General features: G+C 36.0%; 1 protein-coding gene across 10 annotated transcripts in view; it reads left to right on the forward strand.

The window, feature by feature from the left end:
- The window catches only part of PCGF5 (polycomb group ring finger 5), a 121,632-nt gene that overhangs the window by 79,707 nt on the left and 20,403 nt on the right, over positions 1-21,522 (forward strand). For 7 of the 10 annotated variants that reach the window (XM_034931078.3, XM_055093127.2, XM_063607806.1 and 4 more), the window contains 4 exons: positions 6,193-6,248; positions 6,353-6,412; positions 8,940-9,088; positions 18,994-19,092. In XM_034931078.3, coding sequence (XP_034786969.1) covers positions 6,193-6,248; positions 6,353-6,412; positions 8,940-9,088; positions 18,994-19,092 — 364 coding nt within the window. The remainder of the gene's footprint in view (positions 1-6,192; positions 6,249-6,352; positions 6,413-8,939; positions 9,089-18,993; positions 19,093-21,522) is intronic. The other 3 variants (XM_063607808.1, XM_063607809.1, XM_055093126.2) reach the window with 1 other exon arrangement.

A 21,522-nucleotide genomic window follows, 5' to 3' on the forward strand; every position in this document is an offset into this window, starting at 1 on the left:
TGAATAAAGCAAACATTTTCTCTCAAGTAATTCTTTTCTTAATTTTAAAATAAAAAACTGTTAATATCCAGTTGTAATGAAAGATTATTACCAACTGTTAAAATCTATAATAACTTATTTTTATTAAAATAAACTGTTAATAAAAACAGACAGTTAATAATTATTACCTTCTCTGTTCTTAAAGGGCCACATCATAAGGCAATTTATCTTAATCTTTTGATTCTGACCATTAGATACCTGAAGGAATCCAGTCACTGTTTAATCAAACCCGCTGCCTTGGCTAAAGTATAACATCATATATTTTTTAACTTTTTATTTGGAAATAACTTCAAACTTAGAATCCCCCAAATAAAAGTAGTACAAGAGCCACTTGCATTCTCTTCACCCAGATTAGCTTCTTATTAACATTTTATCTCGTTTGCTTTATCATGTGCATATGTGTATTGGATGCTTTATTTTTTTCTGAACTATTTGAGGGTAAGTTACATGTGTCATGGCCCCTTACTCTTAAATGCTTTAGTGTATATTTCCTAAGAATAAGGATATTATATTACATAACCACAGTATGATTGCGTTGGTATAATACTTTAACCTAACTTCCATATTCCAGTTTTCTTAATTTAATGATGTCCTTTATAGAGATCTTTTCCTCCTAAAATTCCACCGAAATTACCACAAAGGAATTTTTTTAAAGACATAAACTCAGAGATAATAAAAACAAGATATCCTGTATCTTTGACAGCTAGGATAGCTCCTGAAACATGATAGGTTCTCAGTAAACACTTTTTAAAGGATAAGAAGAAATGGTAGCAGAAGAGATGTCAGCAGAAACTGAAAGCTAGAAAGCAAACTGGTGATGGTGATAGTTGAGCTCAGAGGCCTGAGTATACCAGGAGACTAAGGAGGTTGTGGGGAGGGGAAGATCTTTACCAAAGTTTCCTACAGCAGGCTTCTTTTTAGCCAAAACTAGGTCACATGACAGCCACTAGGTAAAGTGATGTGGTGGGTTTTGAAATGCTTTAACAAATCATGAATTATCCCTGCAGGTGGCCACATTGCAGCCAGAACATAATTGGATTTTGTTAGCCAGAAATAAGGGGAATTTAGGCTCCTTCATTAGAAGCCTAAATTGCCTGTGACACATGTAGCAAAAAATTTACCTTCTATGTACTTTTTCTCAGTAAGCTATTGGGAGATGTGCTGGAGCATAAACCAAGAAAGAATAAATGACTCTAGCATAGCAGAGAGGTGAAGGGATATGACAGTTGTGCAGCAGGCCTGGGGAACGAGCAGTCTGTATTTGTACTCTCCAGTACGGTAGCAATTAGCCACATGTGGCTCTTAAGCACTTTGGATGTTGCTAGTGCAACTGAGGAATGGGATTTCTAATTTAATTTCAATTAAAACCTGAAGCAGTGTAAATATTTTTCCACTAAATATAACTTTATTGTTCAATAAATAAAAATTACTAAATGTATTATTAAAGATATTTTAATATATAGCAAAACATTAAAGTTAGTTTTATATAAAAGGTATAAAGTACTGGTGTTAATGTTCCTACTAAAAATTTAAAATTACATATTTGACTCACATTATATTTCTATTGGACATCACTTATATAGACAATAGAAGGAAGATGGAGAGCTCCATGAGGGGAATCATTCATTCAGCAAATATTTACTGGATGCCTGCTATGTCTGGGCACTATTCTAGGTGCTTGAGGTCCATTCGCAGACAAAATAAAGATCTTTGCCCTTGTAGATTTAATATTTTTGTAGTGAGAGACAGTCAATAAACCATATAATAAGTAATTTACATGGTATGTTAGAAAGTGAAAATTGCAAAGGCAAGAAAGAGGAAAGTGTTGTGGGGTGAGGAGGTCAAGAGTGTGAAGTGGGGGCAGATTGCAATTTTAAATAAGATGGTGATGATAGGCTTCTGTGGGAAAGTGAGACTTAAGCGAAGACTTGGAGACTGTGAGAGGTTAACCATGGATAGGTCTAGGAAAGCATGCCTATTCCAGGTAAAGGGAGCAGCCAGTGCAGAGTGCCTAAGTCAGGAGTGTATCTACACCTTGTTGGACGACCAGCAAGGAGACCTGGGCGGCTGGGGAACAGTGAGTGAGGGACAGAATACTGGGCAACAAGAGCAGAGAGATCATGAGATTCCAGATTATGAAGGGCCATGTAGGCCACTGTAAACATTTTATCTTTTACTCTGAATGAAATGGGGAGCCTCTGCAGGATTTTGGTTGGAGGATTGATCCGATATGAACATGTTGATGACTGTGTTGAGAACACCGTGCATATAACAAGGCAAGGGTAGAAGCAGGGAGAACAGTTAGAAAGTAATTGCAATGACCCTGGTGAGCAGTGGTAGCAGTAGAGGGGACAAGAAATGCTCATATTCTGAATATATTTCGAAAGTAGATCCAGCAAGGTTTGCTGATGGATTGGATATAGGATATGGGATAAAGAAAAGAGTTGAACATGACTTTAAGATTTCTGACCTGAGCAACTGGAAGAATGGAGTTGCCATTAACTGAGTTGGGAAGATTAATAATAGAGCAAGGAAGGGGTAGATCAGGACTTCAATTGTGGACATGCTGAGTTATTCATTTCAGAGAAGAGAGGAAGTTGGTAAGTGGATATATGTGTCTAGAACTCAAAGGGAGAGGTCTGGGCTGGAGAAAAACATTTGGTAGTCTTCAACATATAGAAGGTCTTTCAAACTGTAAGGCAGGATGAGATCACTTCAGGGAGTGAGTACAGAGAGGCATGAGTAAAGGACCAAGGATTGAGCCCTGGAGAACTCCAGCATTAAGTGTTCAGAGAGAAGAGGAGGAGCCAGCACAGGAAACTGAGAAGGCACAACCAGTGAGGTAGAGGAAAATCCATGAGTGTGTGGTGCTCTAGAAGTCAAGTGAAGATAGTATGTATGTCAAAGGAGACGGAGTGATCCACCTGTGTCATTTGTTGTTCATGGGTACAAGTAAGGTGAAAACTGAGAATTCTTGGTTGGATTTAGCAACATGGAGGTCATCAACTTTGAAAAGAGCACTTTCTTTAGAGCTGTGAGGCCAAAAACCTAACTGGGTTGTTTTAAGAGAGGAAAGGAGGGAGAGGAATTAGCAACAGTGAGTATAGTATTGACAACTCTTTCAAGGAGTTTTGCTACAAATGGGAGCAAAGAAATGGGGTGGGGGGTTGCTGTCAAGTGCAGCCAAGAAGGTTCTTTATTTTGTTTTGATATAGGAGAAATAATGGCATATTTGAAGGGAATGATCCAGTAGAAAGCAGAAAGTTAATCATGTGGGAGAGTAGGGAATGCAATCTCACAGCCTAAGAGGAGACACTGGTTTTCAGTGGGAGCATTGACAAAAAAAATTGTAGTAACAGGCAGGCAGACAGCGAGTACATGGTGCAGATGCTATAGGTAGGTATGGTGGCCGGGGCCTGTGAAAGTTTGTTTTTCATTGCTTTGACATTTTTCATTGAGAAGAAAGTGTTTGTCTGTCAAAATTAAGGATAGAGGAAAGGGATTTGGAGAGTTAGGGCGAGAAAAAAGCGTGTTGTCCAGGGGAGTGAGAAGATCAGTGCACTTGTGAGTGTAGTATGATTCCTGGCAAACTTAAAGGCATGTTTGGGTTGTAGTTAGGAATTTGAAGGAGTATGGTTGTGTTTTTATCCAGCCATGGGTGCCAGTGCAGAGTTGATGGAAAGTTGGATTTAACCTGAGTTGTACTAAATAATTTTGAGCAAGTAAGAGAGAGACAAATCAAGGGTACATATGAGGAAGTGATTTAATGACTGACCATAGAACAGATTAGTCCTAAATTGGGCTGGAAGGACAGAAAGGGCATCAAAGTAGTAAGTAATGTTTCAGAGGAAACCGAAATGAAACTAAGTTGGTTCCTGATCTGTTTGTATGTAGTGAGAAGTGCTGTTTTTTATGCACTCCTACTATTAAATAGTCTGGGAAAACTTTACGAATGACCTTGTCTTGAAGAATAAGGTAGCATTGGTTTGGTCGGAGAGTACAGAGAGTATTTGAGCCAGGATGTAAAACATGAGGGAGAAAAATGAATTGGAAAAGACAAGGAATTCTTGGGATAATTGAATAAGCCAGTTGGCTAGAGAAGGGAGACAGTGAGCAAACAGTACCAGTTATGGTTTGTAGGTTGGACTCAAGTTATATAAACACATGAAGTCAGGTAGTAGAGAGAAATTAGTCCTTGAGCAGGGAACTAACACAATCAGATTAGCACTTTAGGAAGATTTATTATGAACATGTCTCTGCTCTGCTCAAAGCAGAATGGTAATTAATTGAAGGAATGGAAGAATTGTTGGGAGAATAGGTGGGACAGATATTGAGAGGGAGCTCTGAATGTGGCTTGGTGAGTAAATGTGTAAATGAAGGGAAAGAGAGAAGTTAAGATCATTCTCATATTTTGAGCTGATTTGGAAGAATTATGGTATCACTTAAAAATTTAGTTTAAAAAAAGCAAGACAATGACTGGGGTACTTAGTATTTTATTGGAGGAGGATAGATGAGACAATCTTGACATAGATTAATAAAAGGAGGTACTTGAAATGTTTAGCATCTGTTGGAAATATGGAACTTGAAATCAATAGAGAGATGTGATATATAGGCAGGCAGATGGATAGATAGATAGATAGATAGATAGATAGATAGATAGATAATCTGCCTATATGTTAGTTTTGAAGCCACAAAAGCAGATGAAATCCACAAGGAAGACAGAAAAGGTCAAAGAGTTCAGAGTACAAAGCAAGGGAGAATATCAGATTTAAAAGTAGCTGGGAAAAAGAAAAATGCTTAGTAATAAAGAAAGAACAGACTTGAACATTAAAAAAAAAAACAAAGGAAATTTTCAGGGAGGCAGGCAGTGTTAGACAACACTGTCAAACTGCTGCAGAGCAATATGGAAGAAATATAAACTTAAAAAATAATTTTTAAGTTTAAATTTTAATTCTAAAAATTTTAAACCTATTCAGTATGGAAGTTATAGATGATTTTGAGAATTCAGTAGAGTAAAAGAAGCAAAACAGAGTATGTGACAGAAATAATGTAGGTTTTATTTTCACATTTTTTTCCAGTTAGAAGGAAAGATTGAGAAACAGAATAATAGTTTGAAAAGAGTTAATGAGTTGAGAAAGGTTTTGGGTTTTTTTTTAAGATGTGAGAAACCTCTATGTGTTTGTAGTCTTGTAGAAGAGTAATGTTGTTGAGCAGGATGAAGGAGATGAGGCAGGAAGGGGGTGTTGTGGGGGCAAGAGAATGGGATTGAAGACAAAAAGCCATGAAAAAGATGAGTTAGTTATATGGCAGGAAAGAAAATGAGAAAAATGTCAAGATAAACATTTTAAGTTTTCATTTCAGAAGGTAGAACAATAAAGTGGTCTAAATTTCTCAGAAGAGAGGAATGGAGATTATTTCCTTTAGAGGAAAGAGCCAGAGCTGTGGTAGAGATTTTGAGAATGGGCGTATCTGCTGTTGCTGCATAACAGACAACCCCTAAATTGATGCTTGAAAAAGCAAGCATTTATTATTCCTCCTGGTTCCCTGAGTTAGCTGGGTGGTTCATCTGGTCTTGGCTGGGCTCACTCATGCAACTGCAGTTAGCTGTGCATTGGGTAATCTGCTGTGCTGATCTTGGGGGATGGGCTGTCTGTGGACTAGTCTAAAATGGCCTCAGCAGGGCAGCTTGGCTCTCTTCTACATGGTCTCTCATCCTCCAGCCTTGTTCTCATGGTAGCAGGATTCTGAGAGAGAGAAATAGAGACAAAAGCATTTGATGCCTCTTAAGGCTTAGGCTTAGAACCAAGCAGTCACTTGTGCCACATTCTGCTGGCCTCAACAAGTTTTAAAGCCAGACCGTATTTCCAAGGCAGGGGAATAAACTCCATCCTTAGTCAAGGGAGGAATTTCAAAGTCTTGCTCAAGAGTCTGGATATAGAGAGAGCTGGGGACTGGGACCATTTTTGTTATCAGTCTACTACTGGGGAAGGCTGTAAATAAGTGTGTTCCATGGACAGAAGAGTGTGGTATAGTAGATGTGCTAAAATTGTGTATGTATTTTGTAACATATATGAGATTATACATCTGAGACTATTTACATGTCAGATCTTGGTGTCTTCATTGTTAGTATTTTCTTTCTCCCCCCTTTCGAAGGTTGGACAATACATTAGAGGAAATTATATTTAAGCTGGTCCCTGGACTACGAGAACGTAAGTGGCTCTTTAGGTTCTTGCAGACTTTTGTGTTTTATGAAATCAACACTTCTATTAAAGATTTCATGACTTTTACTTTTATACTCTTTCTTTTAAATTAGAAGAACTTGAGCGTGAATCTGAATTTTGGAAGAAAAATAAGCCTCAAGAAAATGGACAAGGTGACTTTTTCTTATGTCTGTTTCTGACAGCACCTCTTAAACTGGTCAGCTTTTCGTAGTTTAGGTGAACTAATATGTCTCTTCAGGCTCACATTTTTCCTGCACAAAATTCATGCACCCTTTTATTTACATTACGAACCTTTTTCTCTATATGAGATTTTATATAAATGAGTGTAAATCTGAAGTCACTTTAGTGAGGGTAATTGGAAATAGAGGAAATTGGACTTTGGGAAGAGAAAAGGGAGATAAAAGAAAAGATTGGCTAGATGTTTATAGTGGTAATTTCTAGGGAGCTAAAGGAAGCTGAAGTAAGAAATAGCCACAGCTTGCAACTAAACAGTGAAGAGTTTTTTGTTTTGTTTATTTTGTATGTTTGCCTCTAAAGGAGAGGGAGCTGAGATGTGGCTGAGAGCCAGATCAGGAGATTTTACTATGCTCTGATATTCTGGAATGAAGTTTTTATAAGTAGAGCTCAGGTGATACAAACTTATACATCATGGAAATTTAGAAAGTATTTCTGGGTGCTTATGGGAATTTTCTCCATCACCCAGATTTCTCCTCTGGGTCCCAAAAGACTCAGCAATTAGTAATTTTTAGTAATAATTTCAGCAAAGGGGCAAACATTACTGAGCAGATAAAAGGCTTTTAGTGTATATATATATGTATAAAATCTACACAAAGGGATATTAAAATTATAAGAAACTAGTATCGCTCCCATTTTTTTAAATATGAGATTTAATTTAGGATGTCCTAAATATCATTTAAAGTTATTCAAGAATGTGTGTGTGTTCTTATAGGGTCACTTGTAAGTTCAGCCTCCCAATCTTGGTTTTCCCATAAGATCATAGGATTGTCAATTATACATGATTAAGGTGGATGAGATCTCTCTTTTTTAATCTGTAAAATGGAGATTATCATTTTATTCGTTCAACTTAACTGTGCAAGGCTGTTAGAGCAGGGGAAGTTTGAGAATAGTTTTGATGACTAGAATAAGGTAGCAAGAGACTATTTTTTATCTGTAACAACAACAACAAAAAAATGGCAAAGAAGCTAAGCCTGGCCAAAAAAATAACTAGGGCTTGTTTTACCCACGTGTACACTGCAATTAAACAATAACAACCAATTATAGTAGTAGTGCTCTAGTAAAAATACAGATAAGATAAGGCTAATTAAATATTCCAGTTTTTGACTGCCTATTCAAGAGGACAGGAGCCTGAGGGATTGTCATCAGAAGTTACGTGGTAGGTTTACTCTATGGTTCTACGTATCACAGTTTAACTTGTGAAGGGCTGTAGCCTACTTTGTGAATTTTATCTCCCTTTTCCTATTGTTTCTCCCATTTTAAAGTATTTCTGGTATTTGGTCTTTAGCTTGGGTGGAGAATTCGGATTTTTTGTTGGAGCTAGGAGTTTGGTTCATAGAAGGCAACTCCTATCTATGTATATTCTCTATAAATAAGGAGAAGAAAACATGTAGAAAAAAGAGAACCCACTTCCCCGCTCTATGGTATACCTGTAGTGCTTTTACTACAGTCATCAAAAAGGATCTGGCCAGTCACTTTGCAGGGAAGCTTTTCTACAATGTAATGTTTAGCTGGCTGATTTTTTCAAGTGTTAGCTTAGAGGTATCTCATCTGGAAATCGTCCCTGCTTCACTCCCAAAGTTTGGGTTTATTGTCTCTTTTATATGTGCATGCATAGTCCATTTTACCTCTCACATCCTGTATTTGTCTGGTTTTTTTCTTTTTTTTTTTTTTACTTGCCTTTATTTGATTCCATACCCTGACCACTGTGAGAGAGAGGATGATAGCTCTAGTTTCAGTATTGTTCCCTCAGGCCTTGTATGATGTGTATCCAACATATAGTTAAAACTACTCAACAGATGAATGATAAATATAGCTGCATTATTTATAGGCTACAGGTTTGTAATAGGTGAAATACATTTGTATATAATATAAAGTATGCCATTGAGATTTCTTTAATGGAGTTGTAACATGTTATGTATTAATAGCTATATACATGTTAAAAAGCTAATTCATTATACTCGTTTTTTTCACTGGCTGATTTTATGAATAGTAATTTGAAATTTTGAGAACTTAATTTTATCATTTGAAAAGTATTTGGTTTTAATTTGTATACTTATTTATAAACTTGAGTATAATTTATATATACACCTATAAATAATTTGGAAGTATTTTTATATATCCTGTCCACTTTCTAATATAGTCTAACTAGTAATTGTAATCATTTTTTTGGCTAAATACAGCTAGTCCTGAATCTTTCATTTGGATGTCCCAATGAGCCTAGAAATCTTAAGCTATGTTAATAAGTTTCCAATTTTTTTTTTTTTTTACAAAATATTTCCATTGCTGAGTTGGTTGGAACATTTTAAAGATACTAAGTTCTTCTTCAAAAACTGTTAGGAAATTTTTTAAAGTTGATTTTTGTTTTGATTATCAATGTATGATTGCTTAACTTTAAAATCAACTTTGATTTATAGCTAACTTAGTTTTGTTTAAATTATACAGATGATACTGCAAAAGCTGACAAACCGAAAGTAGATGAAGAAGGTGATGAAAATGAAGATGATAAAGATTATCACAGAAGTGACCCACAAATTGCTATCTGTCTAGATTGTTTACGAAATAATGGGCAATCAGGGGACAATGTAGTAAAGGTGAGTGAACAAGTACTGTGGTATTTTTATGATCAGTTTATAGTAAACCCTTGATAATTTGTTGACAAATTTTCTAATGCTTCAAAATGTTTGCTTTCAAAGTTTTAATTAACATAATTGAATAAAATGCCATTCTTTGACAATCCTATGCTTACAAATGGTTACAATTCCCACAACTGAACCGTCTTGGGCCAATGCCACCATCTAGTGGCTAATGCCCAGAATCACACCTCTGTTTCTCCTTTTATACCTTTGCTGGGAATTCATATGCATGGTTTCTGTTTTTTAGAGTGGTGACCAACTTAGACTTACAGAATTTCATGTCACTGGTAGTTCTAGCCCTTTTATTCATTCTCTTCTAATTTTATCCTTTATTTCTCTATTTTTATTTGCAACTCAACAAGATTTCCAGGTCAGAGCTAACATATTTTGTGAATAATTTAATCAATTAGTTTTGAAGTAAAATTAGATGTTGTAAAATGCCTCTGAACTTTTAAATTCCTTGAAGGCTGTCAGTTATTTCCTATAGAATCTCCATTTCTGGTACTGTTTTCCTCTGCCTCTGCTAATTGAATCTTTCCTTAGAGGATCTTTATAGGAAGTTTAAAACACTCTGCTTTTATAGATTTTCTTTGGTCTTTAAATGGTGTTACTTTAATAATGTTTTCTACCTTTTTATTACAAGCAGCTTTTATTTTTATTACAAATCTTCACTACTTCAGCTGTTAGATTTTTGTCACTTTATCCTAGCAAATGTCAGCCACTGAGAATATTGTTTATCTCTCTGTATTCTGTGTTTTATTCAAATGCCTATATTCATTGTCTCTAATTTTCTTTTACTTCCTCTGTGTAAATCTATAGGCTAGTGGGTTGAATTTTTTACTAATACGTTTAATGGCATTTTCCTATTAGGAAGTGAAAAACAATTTTTCACTTCAGATTAAGTTTTCCTAGCATCTTATAACAACATATATGAGCACAGTAATTCAGTGAATATTTATCCACTATGTGAATAGTAGACAGTGAAGATGTAAGTAGTAAGAAAAAACATCTTTCACTCAAGGAACTTGGTTAGGTCTTATACATACAAATAGTTAAGGTAATTGATTTTGTTAAGGGGAATTTATTGGACAGGGCATGTAATAAAGTGCATCTATCTTTAGAGAAATGACCACTGTACCTATTAATCCTTACAGTATTTTCAGTTGTTTCTTATGGTCTTTCCCAAAAGTCATCCCCCTTTTTGGGAAGTTCTTTTTCATAGAGTTCATGGTCATCCTTTAGCTCTCCAATACATGAGTTAGCTCATACTGAAAGTTAAATCAATGGAAAGGCTGAATATCTTCTCATAAACAAACGTAAAGTCCACTTCTCTGCATGATTTCTCATATGAAAGTATAAAAGATTGAATTTTAGAAATTTATTTGAAAAATTAACCACCCCTGCTTGTTGTTCTCCTTTTTGACATCTTTGACACTTTGCTATTCTAGTTGACCTTTTATCCATTCACTCTTTCCTTTATGGACTTTTCTTCATCCTTGTACCTTCATTCTTAGTTTATAAATGACTTTTACTAAGCTACCCTGATTCCTCCTTTTTTTCCTGGGCCATTCCTGCTTTGTCTCCACTGCCTCTACTTCTTGCCTTCTACTTGATATATGTAAGTATGTCCTAATACTTTCTCTGTATCTATTTGAGGAGATCTTCTCCATTTTCTGTGTGGCTTCAACTACGCAAAGGATTTTTTAACTTTTAGGTTCAGGAGTACATGTGCAGGTTTCTTACATAAGTAAATTGTGTGTCACAGGTTTGGCATAAGGTTATTTTGTCACCCAGGTAATAAGCATAATAGTCAATAGGTAGTTTTTCAATCCTGTCTCTCCCCCTACCATTCCACCTTCAAGTAGGGCCTCGTGTCTGTTGTGCTCTTCTTTATGCAAAGGACTTTTAAGTCCTCATTTCCAGCCCTGCTTTTTTTCCCAAGCTGAAGTGTTATGTCTCTATTTTTAAATAGACCAGTTGAGAGTTTCACTAACACCGGAAACTTGACTTGTCTAAGTTGTCTAATTCATTATACTTTCATCTAACTTTGGTCCAAACATGCAGTTTTAGTTATGACTGCTGTCTTTCAGCCAATCAAATAAGTTCAAAAGCTTCGCGTCATCTTTGACCTGTTACTCTTTTCTTTCAACCAGTCACTAAGTCCTGCAAAATTCCCCCAGTTTAGTGCTGCTCACCCTTATATCTACATTTTTTAAGTAGTTATTAAGTGTTTTCTGTACCCTTAATTTTTCTTTTGTTATCCAGGGCTAGGGCCACTTGCCTGAGTGTGTGTAAGGCCCAGAGTGAGGGCCATGACCAATCTCAGGGTCAGATGGTAAGTATTTTAGGCTCTGTAGGCCATATGGTCTCTGTTGCAATTTACTCAACTTATTCATTATAGCACTAAAGCAGCACAGACAATAGTAAATGAATGGGCATGGTTGTGTTTCAATAAAACATTACTTACAGAAATTGATGGCCAGCCAGATTTGGCCTGAGGACATGGCCATTGTACAGGCCAAAAGTTTGCCACCTTTTGGCCTCTACAATTAAGTCATAACTCCTTACATTAGTATTCAAGGCCCTTCACTAACAAGCACCTCTTTTAATAAGTTTATCTCCCATTAAACCCATTAGTAAATCGTCCTTTCAAAACAAGTGATTATTCCTTTATGTATGTGTTCGTTCTCTCTCTCTGTCTCTTCCCCTCCACCTCGTGTGTGTGTGTGTGTGTGTGTGTGTGTGTGTGTGTGTGTGTGTGTTGGAAACCGTATATCTGACAAAAGATCTGTATCTAGATTTTATAAAAGCTTGTGTTACGAATATTTAAGACCTCTAAAACTTTGAACAACCCTTCCTTTTTGGCGTGTTCTTTCCTCTTCCACCATCCTATGCTTCTGTCAAGACCCAGAGATTTTTATTTTTTGTGACGCTTTTCCCAACCTAGTGAATCCCTTTTCTGAAATTCTGTAGTACTTATATTTATCTGTCAATTAGGGATTAGTTTGTTATCTATTAAGGATGCGCCTAAGAGTTCTAGGCACTGATACTATCTTTTTTTTATATGTGTGTTGTCCTTGATACTAGACTGTAAATCCCTTAGTGGCAGAGACACAATGTCTGTATTGCTTTATAGCCTTCTCAGCCATCTCATTCCTCTGCAGTAGGATGTGATTCACAAATGTGGTGGGGCAGTAGTTGCATGTATAGTTTATACAGAATATCTACTGCTTTTATAATACAGAAGTCAAAGTCAAGAGTGGGATGTCAATAAAAAGAGTAGAGTAAGTATCTCTGAAAATTCACTTTTCCATAAAAATATAAAAATACTGGCAAAAATGTTCAGTGTCAGCTTTTTCAGAGATCTGATATTAAACAAAGGCTTATAGATGCATATAGAGCATTTTATCAAGAAGATGACTAACTGTCAGTATAAAGGGTGAGCTTTGTGGCATTTTAACTTGCTTTAGTTCCAGCCCCTGCTCAAATTCTGCAGTAGCCTTGAAAATAACAGCCTGCTTTCCCATTGCAGCCTCTCAGGGACCAAAGGGAAAGAACAGAGGTAGAGCTCTTTCAAAGCCTCATTGCCAAAGAATGGTCATTATTTGACTTGTCTGGTTGTTTCCTCGGAGACCCCACTTACAAGATTGTCAGTATTCGACTTGACTTGGAGCTTGCCCCCATGGAAAAAGCCTTCTCTGTGGGTGGGGGAAAGGGGCATTTGTCAAAAACAATTACAGGCAAATGTTTCAACTTTACAACTGCCTGAGGTATAGATAACATTTGGAGCAAACAAGAGACTAACCAAAAAGCTTAAATGGAAAAGCTGGAGAGTGAGATGTCCCTAGGAGCTTCAAAAGGCTGTGACATATTCCTTGAAATCTAGAGGGCCACGGGCATATGTAGAGTTGTATGCATGTTCGGGAAGGACCTGAGAAGGCCCTAAGCCCTCACCTCTGCCTCACCTTGAGGTGGTCTGCACGAGTAGGAAGTGAAGACCAAGGCAGAGTTGTCAACACCTTAGTTGAATATTGGTGGTATGCCCCCAAACACATACCCAGATTCTTGGGAAAGACTGAGCAACTTAATGGCTCCAGATGTGTAAAGAAATCTCTGTTCCATTATTAACTGACCTCTAGGCAGAAACTTTCATCACTACATATGGTAAAGAATACAGACTTTATGGAATTAGTTTAGGACTGAAGAGCAGGCAGGAATCTGATTTCCAGTATTGCAACATTATATTATTTAAAATGTCTAGTTTCAACAACAACAACAACAAAATATGAGAGATACTAACAAATACAGTGGTCCCTCAGTATATGTTGGGGATTAATTCCAGGACCCTTCATGGATAACAAAATCTGTGGATCCCATGTCCCTTATATAAAATGGTGTAGTATTTGCACGTAACGTATGCACAACCTGCTATATACTTTAAATCATCTCTAGATTACTTGTAATACCTAATACAATGCAAATGCTATGTAAATAGTTGTTAATACTATATTATTTTTATTATTGTTATTTTTATTGTTTTTAAAAATATTTTTGATCTGTGATTGCTTGAATTCTCAAATGCAGGACTGCAGTTACAGAGAGCTGATTGTTTGACCCATACAGAGGAAAAGAAGCAGTCAATAGAAACTGTCGCTGAGGAAGCCCAGACATTGTACTTATTAGGCATAGATTTGAAATTATCTATTTAAATATGTACAAAGAACTAAAACCATGGTCTGGGCACTATATGAAAATACAAAAATGATCTCACCAAATACAGAATATTAAATGTCTTTTAATATTCTGGAGTTGAAAAGTATAGCAACAGAAATGAAAATTTTACTGGTGAGGCTCAACAGCAGACTTGAGCCAAAGAAAAATAACCTGTAAAATTGAAGTTAAATGAATTGAGATTATTCAGTCTGAGAAACAGAAAAATAGAATGAAGAAACAGGTCCTCAGAATAGAATGAACAGGTCCTCAGAGACCTGTAGACACCATCAAGCTTACCAGCATACTCATAATGGAAGTTCCAGAAGGAGAGGAAATGGAGAAAAAAGGACAGAAAGTATATTTGAAGAAATAATGGCCCCTAAAAACCAACTAAATTTGATGAAGAATATTAAATATTTGAGAAGCTTAACAATCTTCAGGTATGATAAATTCAAAGAAATTCATACCTAGGCACATCATAATCAAACTATTCAAAGACAAAGAGAGAATCTTGAAAGCAACAATATAAAAGTGACTCATGCACAAAGGACCCCCAGTAGGGTTAGTGGCTGATTTCTCACCAAAAGCTGTGGAGGATAGAAGGCAATAGGATAATATATGCAGAGTGCTCAAAGAAAGAAAACTGTCAACTAGTTAAGTCTATATTCATCAAAAATCTATAGCCTTCCAAAAGGAAGGAGAAATTAAGATATTCCCATGACCTTGGATTTGGCAGTGGATTCTTAGAAATGACACCAAAAGCACAAGCAACAAAAGAAAAGAAATAGATAAATTGTAAATGTAAAACTTCATTAAAATGTAAAACTCTTGTGTATCAAAGGACACTTAAAGTGAAAAAAGTTACAGAACGGGAAAAATATTTGCAAATCATGTCTGATAAGCCTTTAATGTACAGGTATATGAAGAACTCTTATAAATCAACAATAAAAAGATGGCCCAATTTGGAAAAAGGCGAAAGGCTTGAATAAACATTCCTCTAAAGAAGTTATAAAAATGACCAATAAGCACAGGAAAAGTTGCTAAATATCACTAGTCACTGGGGCTCTGCAAATCAAAACCACAATGAGATATCATTTTATACCTACTAGGATGGCCAGAAATTTTTTTTAAGGACAATAATAAATGTTAGAGAATGTGGACAATTTGAAACCTTATACGTTGCTAGTGGGAAGGTGAAAGTGCAGGTACTGTGGAAAACACTTTAGCAGTTCCTCAAAGAGTTGACGTGGTAATTCCACTTCTAAGTATGTGGTCATATCCAGTAGTCCCCCCCTTATCTGTGGAGCATATGTTCCAAGACCCCCAGGGGATGTTGCAACCACAGATAGTACCAAATAATCCTGTATATACTGGTTTTTTTAATTTGATAACTGAGATAGCTAAGTCACTAATGGACAGGTGGCCTATACAGCATGAATATGCTGGACAAAGGGAGGATTCACAACCTGGGCAGGACGGAGTAGGATGGTGCAAGATTTTAACATGCTACACAGAATTGTATGCAGCTTAAAACTTATGAATTGTTTATTTCTAGAATTTTCCATTTTGTATTTTTGGACAGTGATATATTGACTGGGTAACTGAAATCAAGGAAAATGAAACTGCAGATAAGGAGGGACTACTGTATAAAAGAATTGAAAACATGTTCACACAAAATCTTGTATATGTATATTCATAATAGCATTATTCGTAATAGCCAGAAAGTGAAAACAACCCAAATGTCTATCAGCTGATGAATGGAAAAGCAGAATGAAAGGAAATGTGATACTATTCAGTCATAAACTGCAATGAAGTACTGATACATGCTACAAAATAGATGAATCTTGAAAACTTTATGCTAAGTGCAAGAAGCCAGACACAAAAGGTCACATATTATGTGATTCCATTTATACGAAATGTCCAGACAAGGATAAAGACAAAGTAGATTAGGGTTGTCAGGGGATGGGAGGAGGGAAGGTTGCGGAGTGACCGTGAATAGATTTGGGTTACTTTTGAGGATGATGAAAATGTTTTGGAATTATATCATAGTAATGGTTGTACAACTTTGCGAATAGTATAAAAACTATAATTAATCTGTGAAAGATTGTAAGTAGTGATACCAACATCATTTCTGGAGATTCTTCCTGATTTCTTGACAGATGAAAAATACACAAATTAAGAGTCTTCCAGTACAGGTTGAGTATCCCTTATCCAAAATGGTTGGGACCAGAAGTTTTTTGGGTTTTGGAATATTGGCATTGTATATACTTACAGTTGAACCTCCCAAATCTGAAATGACTGTCATTCATTTCAGCCCTCAGTTTCAGATTTTGGGACATTTCAGATTTCAGACTGGGGATGATCAACCTACACCCTTATATTCTTCTCTGACTTAACTGGGGCTTGTAAAAATGTGCTAATGATTCTTTGTAAGCTGTTTGGGGCAAGAAGAAAATTGACAGGAAACCTTGGGATAGTTGAGAAGGTGAACAGATAACAGAGAAGATAGACTTGTACATTTATCCCTTTGTTTTCATGCTGTCTAGAATATCCATCTTCACATTTGAAATGGGTAGAATATGTGTTGATTTAGATGTAACTTTTAACTTCTGTTTTCTTTTAATGGATATTTTATCATCTGTATTGTGACCAGGTTGTTATTTGTTAATTTATTTCTGTTGGTCTTTGCCAGGAAATATGTTTTGCTAGGAAAACATTTGCTAGGAAATAAACATTGACTGAACAGTTGTGACTTAGTGATGCTGACCTCATTTCCTATACATACAAATAGGAGTAATATCTTTAAAAGATTCTATTGTTGTTTTGTGTGTTTTAGTATTCTGATAACTTTTGAGGTTGTGGAATGTAATTTTGTTTCACATATTGGTTCATGTTTATTATGTCTGCAACCTCATTTTACTTCATTTTCAGCTTGGGTGTCCCTTCTGGATTGGTTCTTATATTTTAGTGATAGTCAAGCTTAAAGAGTGAATTAGTACTGCTCTGCACATTTTACAAATGAGACACATCGGGCACAGAGAAGTTTGTTTTTCCAGTAAAGTACTGGCACAGCCTATCAGACACTATTCTCCCCAACACAAGGTCCACACTATGCAACTTCTAATTTCTGAGGCATGCTGTGGCCTAACCAGCCTCTCTCTGTTGAACCCTATGGCTCCTCAGAGTCCCATTTGACATCACTGCTCTTTCTAAAATTATTTAAAAGCTGTGATACCATGTTTTAGAAAATGTCCCTCATGTTTCAGAATTTATACTTTATAATCTTCACAGAATTGGAAAAAACTAAAGTTCATATGGAACCAAAAAAGAGCCCACATTGCCAAGTCAATCCTAAGCCAAAAGAACAAAGCTGGAGGCATCACGCTACCTGACTTCAAACTATTCTACAAGGCTACAGTAACCAAAACAGCATGGTACTGGTACCAAAACAGGGATATAGACCAATGGAACAGAACAGAACCCTCAGAAATAATGCCGCATATCTACAACTATCTGATCTTTGACAAACCTGACAAAAACAAGAAATGGAGAAAGGATTCCCTATTTAATAAATGGTGCTGGGAAAACTGGCTAGCCGTAGGTAGAAAGCTGAAACTGGATCCCTTCCTTACACCTTATACAAAAATTAATTCAAGATGGATTAAAGACTTACATGTTAGACCTAAAACCATAAAAACCCTAGAAGAAAACCTAGGCAATACCATTCAGGACATAGGCATGGGCAAGGACTTCATGTCTAAAACACCAAAAGCAGTGGCAACAAAAGCCAAAATTGACAAATGGGATCTAATTAAACTAAAGAGCTTCTGCACAGCAAAAGAAACTACCATCAGAGTGAACAGGCAACCTACAGAATGGGAGAAAATTTTTGCAACCTACTCATCTGACAAAGGGCTAATATCCAGAATCTGCAATGAACTCCAACAAATTTACAAGAAAAAAACAACCCCATCAAAAAGTGGGCAAAGGGTATGAACAGACACTTCTCAAAAGAAGACATATATGCAGCCAACAGACACGTGAAAAAATGCTCATCATCACTGGCCATCAGAGAAATGCAAATCAAGCCACAATGAGATACCATCTCACACCAGTTAGAATGGCCATCATTAAAAAGTCAGGAAACAACAGGTGCTGGAGAGGATGTGGAGAAATAGGAACACTTTTACACTGTTGGTGGGACTGTAAACTAGTTCAACCATTGTGGAAGACAGTGTGGCGATTCCTCAAGGATCTAGAACTAGAAATACCATTTGACCCAGCCATCCCATTACTGGGTATATACCCAAAGGATTATAAATCATGCTGCTATAAAGACACATGCACACATATGTTTAATGTGGCACTATTCACAATAGCAAAGACTTGGAACCAACCCAAATGTCCAACAACGATAGACTGGATTAAGAAAATGTGGCACATATACACCATGGAATACTATGCAGCCATAAAAAATGATGAGTTCATGTCCTTTGTAGGGACATGGATGAAGCTGGAAACCATCATTCTCAGCAAACTATCACAAGGACAAAAAACCAAACACCGCATGTTCTCACTCATAGGTAGGAATTGAACAGTGAAAACACATGGACACAGGAAGGGGAACATCGCACTTTGGGGACTGTTGTGGGGTGGGGGGAGGGGGGAGGGATAGCATTAGGAGATATACCTAATGCTAAATGACGGGTTAATGGGTGCGGCACACCAACATGTCACATGTATACATATGTAACAAACCTGCACATTGTGCACATGTACCCTAAAACTTAAAGCATAATAATAATAATAATAAAAGCTTAAATAATAAAAAATATATATATTTTTATGCTTTTTGTGACCTTTTTTTCTTTTTAATTTAAGCTCATGTTTTCTTTACTAAAATGTCTAGAGGTAAGCAGATTGCCTATTTGCCAGGATTTTCCTAGTACACATGATAATATATTCTTGAAGAATGTCATGTAAGTATCCAATAATTAGGAATATTTTTACTCGCAAATACTAAAAAGCTATAAATTGAAATGTCTTCACAATACATTTTAAAAATACTCAAAATGATAGTGAAACTGGTAGCTATGGTTTCACCAGAAGCAAGATAGAACATTTTAACTGGTAATCTTTATTTCCTTTAGGGTTTAATGAAGAAATTCATTCGATGTTCTACACGTGTAACTGTGGGAACTATTAAAAAATTTCTAAGTTTAAAACTAAAACTTCCAAGTTCTTATGAGGTAAGTTAAATAATATCTAAGCTTGATCATTTTGATAATTCTGATTTGAAGTAAAATTCTAACAAAAGTGAAAACTGAGAATATATTCAAATTAATTTTTGTGGAAACTTTGATTATTTTTGTGTTAAAAATTTAATTTTCAGAATGTATTAATCTACTTAGGTGATATGTATACTCTAATTGAACATATCCTGAATAAACTATGATACTAATACATTTAGTGTTTTATAATTAGAGGAGATATTTAAAGAACTTAACATTAAGTACTCCCAAAATAAATATACCAGCTAAATGTATTCATGCCTTAGGGCATGTCATTTTTTACCTGAGATCTTTGAGATCCATTATTACCAATTCTTTATAGACTTCTTCAGAATGTAAAACATTGTCTTTTTATCACAAGGAATTTCATAAGTAATCACATTTCCGTGAAATGCAGAAGTGGTTTTGTTTAGCAGTAGATATAACCAACATATTATAGCTGCATAAATGTAATTTACCAGTTTATTTACAGAAGAGGTAAACTGCCCTAATATTGATCACAGCATAGCTTTTCATGTGTTCCATGTTTAGAGAATGTTTTTAATCCTAGAGTTATGACTAAAACATAGTAAGGAAATATCATCTCTCACCTGCCTAAATGATAATCTTACAACTCATTAATTTCCCCTTCTTCCCTTTCGAGTTCTGATAGTAGCATCTAGAAAATTAAAGACTAGGCCAGGCGTGGTGGCTTGTGCCTGTAATCCCAGCACTTGGGGAGGCTGAGACTAGTGGGGTCACTCAAGGTCAGGAGTTTGAGACCAACCTGGCCAACATGGTAAAACCCTGTGTGTTCTAAAAATATAAAAATTAGCTGGGTGTGGTGGCGGGTGCCTGTAATCTCAGCTACTCAGGAGGACAAGGCAAGAATCACTTACGTGAACCTGGGAGGCGGAGGTTGCAGTGACCCGAGATCACGCCACTGCACTCCAGCCTGGGCGACAGAGTGAGACTCCATCTCAAAAAAAGAAAAGAAAAGAAAATTAAAGACCAGGACTAGTTTCCTATATAAACAAAGACATCAAAGAAAAGGCAGCATAGTTTTTCTGGCTTATCTGCAGTAATATGAATATCATGAAGAGTCGTCACAGGAGAAATAAAATGTGATAGACATTGATAGGTATTATGTCCATGTTTTGAGGAAGCCGCTGATCCTGAGCTTATTTGAAAATTTCTCTCAGATGACTAGTCTATGGGTTGAAAATTGTTATTATGGTATGGTTCTACAAATATTTTTTAAAATTCTAGAGACATCAACGTTTGTATTAGGAAAAAATTATGGAAGTTAACTATAAAGCCCAATGTACTTGGTAAAAATAAATGATAGTAACAATGTATGGATACAACTACAGTGAAAAATAGATAATAAATTGTTTTTATGATTTGGTTTGCACTTTATTTTCTTCACGCAAAATACCATGTACGGTTTTATTTCCTTTTAAGGCTGATTCATTGAGTTAGCATTTTCTAATTTTTAGAAAGCTGTTATTACTAAGAGAGTCTTACTTCTGGCATGTATATATTTTGCTATAAACAAAGATGGAAGGGGGAGAGATTCAGTACGCTGACACCTCCTTATGTATCCCAATGCAAAGGACTTTTCCTGTGACTTTTGGGAATCTTTTTCTGTTCCCCCCTTATTTTGCTGCCTAGCATGCAGGGGGATTATTTAATGAAATACCTGACAGCTGAAGCTTTTGTAACAGCATTGCTAACTGGGGCAAGATAGTTTAGTTGTTAAACGACATTAACAGATGCAGTATACCTGATTAGCAAAATGCATCCTAAGTGAGACCCTTTACTTTGCTTATGAATTAATTTACAAAAAAGATAAAGAAAAATGAAATTATCTCCTTTATTCTTTCAAAAGTTAATAAAATGATGCCTGAAAAACATTTTGAGGTCCATATAAGTCATCATAAATCATCAAAAAATCAATAATTTTGCTTCACATGTCTAATACAATTAACTGAAACTATACTCATCTTAAAGTTCAAAACTGTAGTCTCTGTCTAGCCAGATGCAGAATTATTTAAAACTCATTCTTCTTCCCCTCCCACACTTCAAATGAAATCTTTCCAGTTTGTTTTTAATAGCTGGAGAACTAAAATGTTATATTATTTATAGGGATCGATGATAAACATTTGCTTAATTATGCTTTCTTGAATTAGTGAATTATAGCCACCGTTCCTGTAGCCTTCTTAAAGATTTAGGGGTTGTTCGGTTCTTGCAACTTGGAGCAAAACTTAACGCTGATAAGTACGCTTTTTTGAAGCTTTGTGCAAAGTGGGAAGAGGATCCTGTAAGTATTGTGCAAATCACCGACCAGGCAAACCAGAGAAGCCAGACAGCCCTAAGAGACACAGACCTGTGGCATAGTCGTAACTT

This window comes from Pan paniscus, chromosome 8, assembly GCF_029289425.2.
Source record: "Pan paniscus chromosome 8, NHGRI_mPanPan1-v2.0_pri, whole genome shotgun sequence".
NCBI lineage: Eukaryota > Metazoa > Chordata > Mammalia > Primates > Hominidae > Pan > Pan paniscus.